Raw genomic sequence first — 10,002 nt, forward strand, 5'->3', positions numbered from 1 at the left:
TAATATTAATCAAAGCTGCGAACCAGCACTGTGATCCTAGTGGTCGCTATATCTGCCTCGCAATTGTGAGGTTTGGGGTTCAACTCTCGACTCACAGTAATTTGCCACAATTTTTCAAAATATATATATACTGTACAGTATTTTTATATCATAAGCGCTCACACGCTCCCCGGGAGGACTGCGAGCTGTTTGTTTTACAGCCCTCTGCTGTTGGTCCCCTTGATCACGAAGTGAGGCCTTGCACACCTTTTCAGACATGAAAGGTCTGGCATGAGTTTGGTGACAGCTGCATCCTCTTGCCCAAATAACAACTCCTCACCGGCCTTTGTCCCCCATATACTCTTATTTTGAAATATTCGCGGTCATAATAAAAGCTTAAAACACACAGAATGCTTGGAGAAATGAGGAGCTTGCTAGTGGTGCTCGTAAATAAACACTCAAAACACATGAGGGTTAGATGAATTTAACAGTATTGGTAAATTAATAAGTATTGGTCATAAATCTTTAGTGGTATAATTATAGTTTTCCGTACGGTTGTCTATATAGGAAGCATTCATGAAATAAATATAAGTAGGTAAATATTATTTGCTGAATTATTATTAGCATAGGTCAAATTCCAGTTGTTGTTTTGCATCTATTTGTGTTAAATGCTTGCTCAGCTTTATGCGAGCAGCATTTAAAATGATAATTTAATTCCCATTTTAAAATTGATTTCATTTTGAATTGTATTTTTTTTATAGAGCAGCATTCTTATTATTTTCACTTCACAATTCATTCAAATTCATTTTGTCATATTTTTATAATTTGATTTGTAATTTACATAGTGGACCCTTTTTAGACAGCGAAATGTATTTTTTGGCATTGTGCTTGTCCAGCTTCATATAGTGCAGCATCTGAAATAATTAAATAGGTACAATGCAATTGTATTGTTTTTACATTGCAAATAATTAATTGACAATTTTTATTCTCATTTTATCTATTCACTTTTGACCTTATTTCCTCATTGTGCGATTTCCAGGCAGCACATTTTTTTTCACTTTAAAAAAAAATAATATTTCGACGTTATTGTGGTTAGCGTTCTTAAAACAAATGAAATGCTTCACTCATTTCTATTGCTTTTTCCCATTTTTCTTTCATTTCCCCTCATTTCCAAGGTGGCAAAAACCGAGCTTTTTCGTGCTATAATGGACGATTTTGCCAGCCTGCAAATGTTTTTGGGAGTCCTGCGTGGGCCTGCCCTTCATTAGGGCAGATCACATCAAACTGATAATTGTCGCCGTGCAGACTTTAAAGGCCCATCACCCGCAAAGGGAATCTAATGATTTGTCTTTCGGTCACATTATCCGCCTATTTAACCTTATTCGCACCTCGGTGAGAACGAACGACGTCCTTCGCGAAGGTCGCATTTTGCCACTTGTGCTTCGCTTTGAACTCGTTTTTTTTTTTTTTTTTTTTTTTTTTCCCCCCTCTGCCTCAGCTGCGAACCCATAAACCTCCGGAGATGCGCCCGCGTATAAAAACGTCATCTCCTCAGACAAACTCCTCTGCTGTCATCATCTCTGGATGCGATTTCCTCAACATGGACCTCGATGTTGCAACGTCCAAAATCCTCCTGGACTGGAAAGTCGGCGAACCGCTCCACTCCTCCTCCGCCTCCTCTCCGGAGTCGTCTTCTTCCTCCGTGGACTCTGTGTGCTCCTCGCCGGAGATCTTCTACTCCGAAGGTCACCGGGAGCTCGGCTACGACTTTCCAGGGCGGGGGTCCGGCCCCGGCCCCAAGGCGTCCAGGACGCAAGGCAAGGCCAAGATGTCCACCAAGAGGCGCGTCAAGGCGAGCGAGAGGGAGAAGATGAGGATGAGGAGTCTCGCCGAGGCTCTGCATCAGCTCCGGGACTACCTGCCGCCGGACTACACCAAGAAGGGCCAGCCCCTGACCAAAATACAAACCCTCAAGTACACCATCGAGTACATCAACAAGCTCTCGGACATTCTGAGCCGTGCGTAAAAGTCACCATTTTACGCACCCACGCGTAAAAGTCACGCAGCAAGGTTGTGCTCATTTTGGACCTTTTCTTTTCTTTTTCTTTAACACGACTACTTTACACGTTAATAAGTGTGTTTAGATTTATATCCTATGACTTTGCCCTTTCCTTGATGTAAATATTGTTGAGGGGGCACTTATTGTTTTGTATATGGTGATGCATGTTGTTGAAATTATGACGTTGGTAGTTGTAAAATGTAGTTTGGTGATTTTGTTTGTGTTTTATCGTTTAATACAGCTTTTTCTTTAAAAAAAAACAAAAAAAAACTTAACACTGTGTGGCCTACTTTGGAAGACATTTCCGTTTGTAGTTATCAGTGCATTTGACTACATTTTTCTGAAGGAAATAAACATTAATTGATGTCAATTCTATTATTTTTGTTGTTTAATAACTTTTTACCATACCCGCCTCGTTAGTGAATTTGAGCTTTCCCAAACGTCGCTTGGAAAAACCTCTTTAAGACTAGCATTTATTACAAGTCTGTGGCATCGCTCGGCCTGTTTTAGGGGGGCTGAAGCCCCCCAAACACCCAACACACACACACACAATAATTTGGCTGTATGTGGTTAGGACCAAGTTTTAGTGTCTGAGCCCCCCTAAAACCAATCCTAAACCTTCCCCAAAAATTAGTAGTATATTTAATATCATTGTTAGCCACTATAACATTATACAGTTTAAACAATAACGCTGCTTAAAAATATGATTTCTTTAAAAATGTATACTTAAATAATTATTCAGTTAAAATGAACCGGACATAAAAATAATAAAAAGTGCCTTAATGTGTCAAAACAAAACGTTTTTAAAGATTAAATACAATTGTATAGGACTGAAGTTAAATACAACTGAATTGTATTTGGTAGTGATCCTTTTGCGTGCAACTAGAGGGAGCCTTAGAATCACAATTCCAATTGGGGCTCATTTGGACAAATTCCCCCATTGGGAGTTTGTCAAACTACAAGCGCTGGAATTCAGACATTTTCCGTGAACTTCACTTCAAATTGAAATGGCTGACATCCTGTTGAATTTCAAGCATTAGTCATAAAGCCGTGGCGAACGTATTTTAAAATGATGTCACAGGGTATTAAAGTAATGGGTCATGGAGAGATCTTTGGCTTTGGAGACAGGAGCTTCAGCACACATATCATGGAAACATAGCTCCAGTCTCTCAAAAGAGCACAAAGGTAAATATTCTTATCATATTTATAAAAATAAAAAAAAAGTGTATTATAAAAAAAAAGACAGTGGAATGTGTCACTGTAATTGCCTGTGAAAGCCTCAAAACCAAGAATTATGATCGTAAAACTGATTGTGTTCATTTGTACTAAGCGCGGTTTATATACGCGGTTTTACATGGTGTATTACGATAACAGTCTGCAAATAAAATAAAGCACCTGTCTGAAAATGTCTCACCTGTGGATTGTGCAGAGGGACAGCAACAATCAGTGAAACTAACTTCCCCATGGGACTGAACTTCATTGGGGTGCCGCTTAAATGCATTCATTTTCACCAGGATACAGACAATCGGTGGGTTTTTCGGGCACGTTAAGCCCCCCTCAAATAGGCCATTGATTTGTTGAAAGAAGAAGAATTAACAGCGATTCCAAGAGGGCCTTGAAACAGCCTGGTGCTTGCTCTAATGATGCAGCCTGGAGAAATACACATCAGATCAGCAACACCACACATGAATGACAATGCTGTTGAATCAACATCTTCCCTGCGACGTCGGTGGAACGTTGGGAAAAGGTTCAGACCTGATGTAACATCTAATGGTAGATGCATATATATTGCCAAGTTTGTCGTAAGGCTTTTGAACACCAACTTGCAGGCTAAATTTCCCAACTTCTGCTTTGACCTTTTCGCCTTCATTATGCAGGAGCACATGTCACAGCACGACGGTCGTCACCTCTTTTAGCGTACGCGGCATACTTGCCACCTTTAGACCGCTGCAGTCTGTCACTCTGCAGTTAGAACAAGACGGCAAAACAAACTTGACCATAGGAAATCATGTTGTGAATTAATGCCTTCCATGCGCCAAATGTAGCTCTCATAAAGCCTTTATCAACTGTACGTTGTAACGTTTTAAATAACATTTCAACATTCACGACTATATTACACTATGTTTTTCCAGATAATTTTGATTGCGCTTTAAACTGCCACTTTTGCGGCATTCCACCACTGTACAGTATTCTCGTTAGATTGCACCGCGTCCAAGAGAGGTTACTCAAAATAATTGAATGAATTGTTCACAGTTACTGTCAATTTTCATTATGCAGGTTGCACATTTTTTTTCATGGCCAGCGAATGCACGCGTCTCAGTTTAAATGTATGTACGGATCCCTGTCAATCATTTCAGATGGACGGAGACACTAAAGAAAGGGTGATGCCGATGACGGATATTTCCAAAAATTCTCACTGCGGTTCCACAGAAAACCAATTCAGGTTGCTATTCAGGTACTCGTGTTTCGTCTCCTAGATCATACTTGATTATTCCGGTTCCCACTCTCATTGCGTCTCTGTCGTTCGCAGCAGGGCTCAAGGCTTCAGACGCGCCACGATCGAGGGGGTCGAAGAAGTCGCGGTGGAGGTCGGGGCCTTGGGAGGGGTCAAATAAAGGATGGAGAAATGAATGGACTCCCCCCTGAGGTATTAAACTGTTCCACTAGTTCTAACATGTTTTTTTAAACATAACGGTCGCATAAAAGAATGAACTCAGAGCTGGGAAAATGCAACTCTAAATTCACACATGCAGTCTCTCGTTAATCTAAGGATTAACTCCGTAACTGTGTTTTGCTTTTTCTCTGTTTTTGTGTGATGAAACCACAGAAGCGTACCAATGACGGCAAAGTGGACAATATGACCACAGAACAGCAAATGGAACATACTGTTGTTATGTTGTGGTGGCATGGCAACGAATATGGTTGAAAAGAAAAGAACGCAAATGTACATGCAAAGGGTGCTGTCTCGACTTTTATGTGAAGATGCTCGCCTCCCAGGCACAGGCATTATTGCAACATTTAGTCTTGTAAAGGGAATTCAGAGATTTGTTTCCAAATGCATTATATATGCTTGAAGATACAATATTGGCTGGAAACATTTGCAAAAACTGAAAACTAAGTAGAACTCAATTGTGGAGATAGAGCATTAAACTCTTTCACCATTTAAATGTTCCTGATATTTCTGGATCTGTCGTTAGCTAGCTACGCTTACGCTCCGAAAATTCATCTTCACTTTGAATAGTCGGCTGTCGTGGCTACTTTGGAGTGCCTAGTTGTTGGCCGTAAGTGCATGCACATCACGGTGAGAAAGGCGGAAGTGCCAGAAGAGGAAACGAAGGGGGGAGTCTGATTTGCGTAGAAAAAGACATTTTAGTTTGCAGCCTCATTCTATACAATGTACTTCTTCATTTTTTCATGATTCTGATTTTGCAGGGTTGTCAAGAACTTTTCTCTGACAGACGTTTAGTTTAACTTTACAGGGACTATAACATTTCTAGTGGAAACCTGTTAGCCTGTACAGTTAATGAATGTTTTGACGGGGACTGTACAGTTAATGAGGGTTTTGATGTGGACAGTTTGGCAGATTAAATTGACATTTCCTACTGGAAAATGAAAAGATAACGATTTGTGTTCCATTAGAGTTTCCACTACATGTTATATATCCTGATACATATTGCAGTAGTTATGTACAGTAGTTCCTGCCTTGTATTTACAGAGAAATGGGGATTATAGGACCTTACCCTGATCCTCGAGGTTATCAAGGTAGTGATGGACAAATGGGCACGGGCCCGCCACCTCCTCCCTTGCACCTCAGAAGGCACTACCCACCCATGCCCAGGTAACCTCTTTGTACCTAAAACTAAAGCCTAAATCACCGCACACTGATGAGAGGTTTTACGTTCTGCAGGCACAAACACCCTCCACTACCTCCAACAGGTCATCAATTGCAGGGCACATACAAACAAACAACCATTTGCACTCACGTTCACACCTACGGGCAATTTAGAGTCTCCAATTCATGCATGTTTTGGGGATGTGGGAGGAAACCGGAGTGCCCGGAGAAAACCCACGCAGGCACGGGGAGAACATGCAAACTCCACACAGGCGGGGCCGGGGATTGAACCCGGGTCCTCAGAACTGTGAGGCTGACGCTCTAACCAGTCGTTCACCGTGCCGCGGCAAACAAACTAACAACTCCAAAAGGCTTGTTTCTGCACCTTTTTTATATGAGGGTTTAGATATTTTTAAGCAGATGGAGAGCCCTCATCGAGGGATTTAATATAAGGTAGGGCTTCCTGTGGTTTGTTTCAAATGAAGTGGATTTGTTCTTTCCACCTTGGCAAATTTTCTTCACTATTAACAAATATTCCAAGTATTTATTTTCAATTGTTCACAAAATCCCTTTTTAACATTCATTTTACAATAGCTGTATTCTTAAAATGTTTCCTTGCCATACTTTTCCATGACTTTCTTGTCACAATACATGTATAATAATATTCAAATACAGGAGCAATTGTGTTGAGCCACGTCCCGAGTTAAAGGTGGGTGTGCACACTTGTACTATAACCACATTATTTTAGTTGTTTGTTACTTCCCATCTCAAAAATATATATATTTTTTTCAATTGGATTGCACAGGCTATAAGTCACATTTATGGCGAAGGAAGCTTAAAATGACATCTTTTGGCCTCATTTTTATGTCACAAAACCTGACATTCAAAACAGGGGTGTGTAGAGTTTTAAGTAGCCACTGTGACAATACTTTTTTCAAAAATATCCTTGACAATAACCATTTGACTCCATAGTTGAGAATTAACTGCTTTTATCAGATCGCACCTCCTACTGGCCAAAGTCGAGACTCCAATGCTTTGTGATCTTAATCCTTTCGCACATCTACTGCAATGGACCAGTATCATCTCCTCCTCCTCCTCCAACTCACCCAACACCTGGCCGAGGATACAGGGGGCTGGGGCACCGTGGTGGCCGCCACTTTTAATATCCTCCCTTGAACATTTTTGTATTTAAATATATATATTTTTTAATTAAAACAAAATAATAAAAATTACTGTGCGCCTCAGTCATAATTACATCACCTATAGTTAAGAACCATTTTGATGCTGTAAAATGAGTGAGTAGTCTTTTTAGCAGTAAGAAAAAGATGATGAAACCAAGAAATAAAACAAAAAATGAAACAGAATTTTTGTTTTGATTTATTCACCACATAATTAAAAAATAGTAATTGTGATTAATAAACATGACGAACATGCAACTTTCCAGAGAGAATTTGTAATGAAGTAAGACAGACACAAATACAAAAAGTACAATGTCTATTTCAATTAGTGCTTGTGAGGGTTTTCTCCACATATTCCGCTTCCTCCCACATTCCCAAAATATGCATACTAGGCTCATTGAAGCCTCTAAATTGTCCTTACATGTGGACTTGACTGCTTGTTTGTCTATATGTGCCGTGTGAGTCGCTGGCGACCGGTTCAGTGTACTCTGCCTCTCGCCCAAAGTTAGCCGGGCTCCAGCACACCCGCGACCCTATTAAGGACAAGCGGTATTGAAGGATGGATGGATGGATGGATGGATGGACATTATTCTCTTTTCAACTCTCCCAGATGGTATGGATTTATTGACTGGGCTTCTCCGCTTCCTCCGTGGGCTCGTCCCTCCACATGGGCTCATGGATGTGCTCTGGAATTTTCTCCATAGCAGTCTGATAGCAAAAAGCAACATTACAAGGCTTGTAAACACTCCTATGGTTGAAGCATACAGCAAGAGCCTGTCTCACCTTTGTCACCTGCATGGCTACACTTTCCGGAAGGTTCCGCTGAATATATTCCAGATACACCCGAGCTGTGGAGCTTGTTAAATGAGACAGCTACAAAACAAAGATGAATTGTTCTGATAAAACAACTCTGTTTAAGTGAGTTGACATCCTTTTTATAATTATGACTAACATAAAAAAAGGTATATAATGCGCGCCTGCTCATCGTGGGAGTCACATTTTAGACTCACTACGATATGTAAAATTCTGTTATATAGACTATATCGATTGGGAAAAAAATAATATATAGTTTAAGCCTTAATGTAACCTTCCCACAGGCTCTAATCAAATTGAAACTTAATCATGCCTTTTAAACACAATGTAAACATGTCAACACAACAAAAATAATTATACGTTTAACAGTAAAATCAGTGATAGCAGTGACCCAGGATTATTGGGTATATATATATATATATAACTCTCACCTCGATACACCTGTAGTGTGTCCTCATCTCATACTGAACTCTGTGTTTTTTGAAGATGTGGACCGACTTCAGCAGTGTAAACCTCTCCATGTCTTTGGGTGGCTCAAAACTACGGCAGAGGGCAACAACAACAACAAAAATCCCTCGTTCAGCGCAGGGGTTAGGTTCTGGACCACTCCTGCAATAGGTGAAGTCCACGGAGTAACGACCATATGTTTTTTTTTTTTTTTTTATTAACCTCCCCTGACTCTTATTAATCTTCCCCATACCCCAATTACCTCTACCATACTTATCAACACTTTCTATACTCAAATACCTTTTAAACTCTTAAACATACAGAAAGAGTAGAGAAGATAAGACTTTTTAGCCCATTTTACATGCCTAAAAAGTGTTTTGTCAACAAACTGCAGTTTGGCAGATAGTAAACAAATCTTCAAATAGAGACTTCAAGCTGGTTGTCACTCAGATGTAAAACAAGAGAATTACAACCACACAACTTTGCCTTCCACTAGATTAATGCTAACACGCAATGCAAAACGCCGGAGACGGAAGATTTGTCTTCCAGAGACTTTCACACAGAACAGAACATTACTAAGACTCACACTTTGCCAATGTTGATGCCGAGCTCTTTGGCCGCCATGGTGGCGAAATACTCATAGCTGTCCAAGACAGCCCTGTCGTGGCCTTTAACCATCACGGTCACCTTCCGGAACAGCGTGTCGGGCTCCTCCGTCACAGTGATCTGAATGGGAAACGTTAGAATGGATTCCCGGGTAATGCGAATTGGTCGTTTGAAAGATTGGGAAAGTGTGATACAACTCACCGGTGACGCTGTTGATGAAAGCACCGTGGCCGTGTGGAAGGGACACCTGCAGAAATTTCAATCTTTTAATGCAAAAAAGGGGTTTTAAAGGGCATCAAGTGGACCCTGACAAATCTTAATTATTACAAACACATTGCAATTTAAACACCTTTTTGTGTGTGTGTGTGTGACTTCATCTATCGTGCAAATGGCAACATGTACCTTTAAGAGCATTTAATTGTTCTGAATGTCACTATACATCGCTGGAATAAATAGAACAAAGACATTGATGATTTGTAGTAAACAATACATTTTGGAGTGATTTGAGTTAATTTGGATAAGTCAAAATTTGATGATTTTCTAATGTGCCGTGGCAGAGTGGTCACTGACATAAACAATGATACATACCGAGTTGTGATCCATTTCTTGTGTCCCGCATAATGGCCCAGAACCTTGGGTGCCTGCAAAACATTTATGTTAGCAGACGCAAGGATGGTACACTTTGTGCATTCGACGCTTTGTTGTTTGTAGATATGACCAAAGGTGTTCGCATAACAAACATTACCGAAAGTGATATTCCGCTCAGTATCCTTGCCAGGGAGCAAAATTCTTTTCGAAGCGCCATGGAGGCGGCCATGTTTTTTTCAGAGGGGTACGAGAAAACTGCAAGATATGTGTCGTATTGCCGCCCCCGTGTGTCCTGGAAGGTACATAACACCAACAGATGCTATTACCAAATAACGTACGCTGTAACAGGCAAACCTCATCCTGACAGCTATGTAAACAACACTTCAATATACAGTAAAAATGTATAGATATTTTTAATGACCATATGGACATTTTGAACGTGGTTTGTTTGAAGACGACGTTTGACAACGAGGCTGAACGTGGCGAGCGTGCGTCATGTG

The 10,002-nt window shown here is 40.6% G+C and overlaps 2 protein-coding genes across 2 annotated transcripts; one reads left to right on the plus strand and one right to left on the minus strand.

The window, feature by feature from the left end:
• The first annotated feature begins 1,492 nt into the window (after window positions 1–1,492).
• msgn1 (mesogenin 1) lies at window positions 1,493–2,084 on the plus strand. The gene has a single exon (XM_061704844.1). The coding sequence runs from the start codon at window positions 1,502–1,504 to the stop codon at window positions 2,003–2,005; it is 504 nt and encodes a 167-aa protein (XP_061560828.1). The 5' UTR covers window positions 1,493–1,501; the 3' UTR covers window positions 2,006–2,084.
• A 5,161-nt stretch (window positions 2,085–7,245) lies between these two features.
• mrps10 (mitochondrial ribosomal protein S10) lies at window positions 7,246–9,935 on the minus strand. The gene is made up of 8 exons (XM_061704608.1): window positions 9,924–9,935; window positions 9,660–9,794; window positions 9,503–9,555; window positions 9,116–9,161; window positions 8,895–9,034; window positions 8,293–8,401; window positions 7,832–7,921; window positions 7,246–7,756 (listed from the first exon to the last, which is right to left on the minus strand). The coding sequence occupies exons 1-8, from the start codon at window positions 9,924–9,926 to the stop codon at window positions 7,670–7,672; spliced, it is 663 nt and encodes a 220-aa protein (XP_061560592.1). The 5' UTR covers window positions 9,927–9,935; the 3' UTR covers window positions 7,246–7,669.
• Window positions 9,936–10,002: the final 67 nt, after the last annotated feature.

This window comes from Phycodurus eques, chromosome 18 (assembly GCF_024500275.1).
Source record: "Phycodurus eques isolate BA_2022a chromosome 18, UOR_Pequ_1.1, whole genome shotgun sequence".
Classification (NCBI taxonomy): Eukaryota; Metazoa; Chordata; class Actinopteri; order Syngnathiformes; family Syngnathidae; genus Phycodurus; species Phycodurus eques.

What these genes read in the sequence shown, in the direction of transcription:
- msgn1 (XM_061704844.1), top strand. Translation starts at nt 1,502, where the DNA reads ATGCGCCCGCGTATAAAAACGTCATCTCCTCAGACAAACTCCTCTGCT.
- mrps10 (XM_061704608.1), bottom strand. An exon ending in GGCATCAACATTGGCAAAGT is followed by an intron (nt 8,402 to 8,894) that starts GTGAGTCTTAGT and finishes CCTCTGCCGTAG; the next exon opens with TTTTGAGCCACCCAAAGACA. An exon ending in TAGCCATGCAGGTGACAAAG is followed by an intron (nt 7,757 to 7,831) that starts GTGAGACAGGCT and finishes TTTTGCTATCAG; the next exon opens with ACTGCTATGGAGAAAATTCC.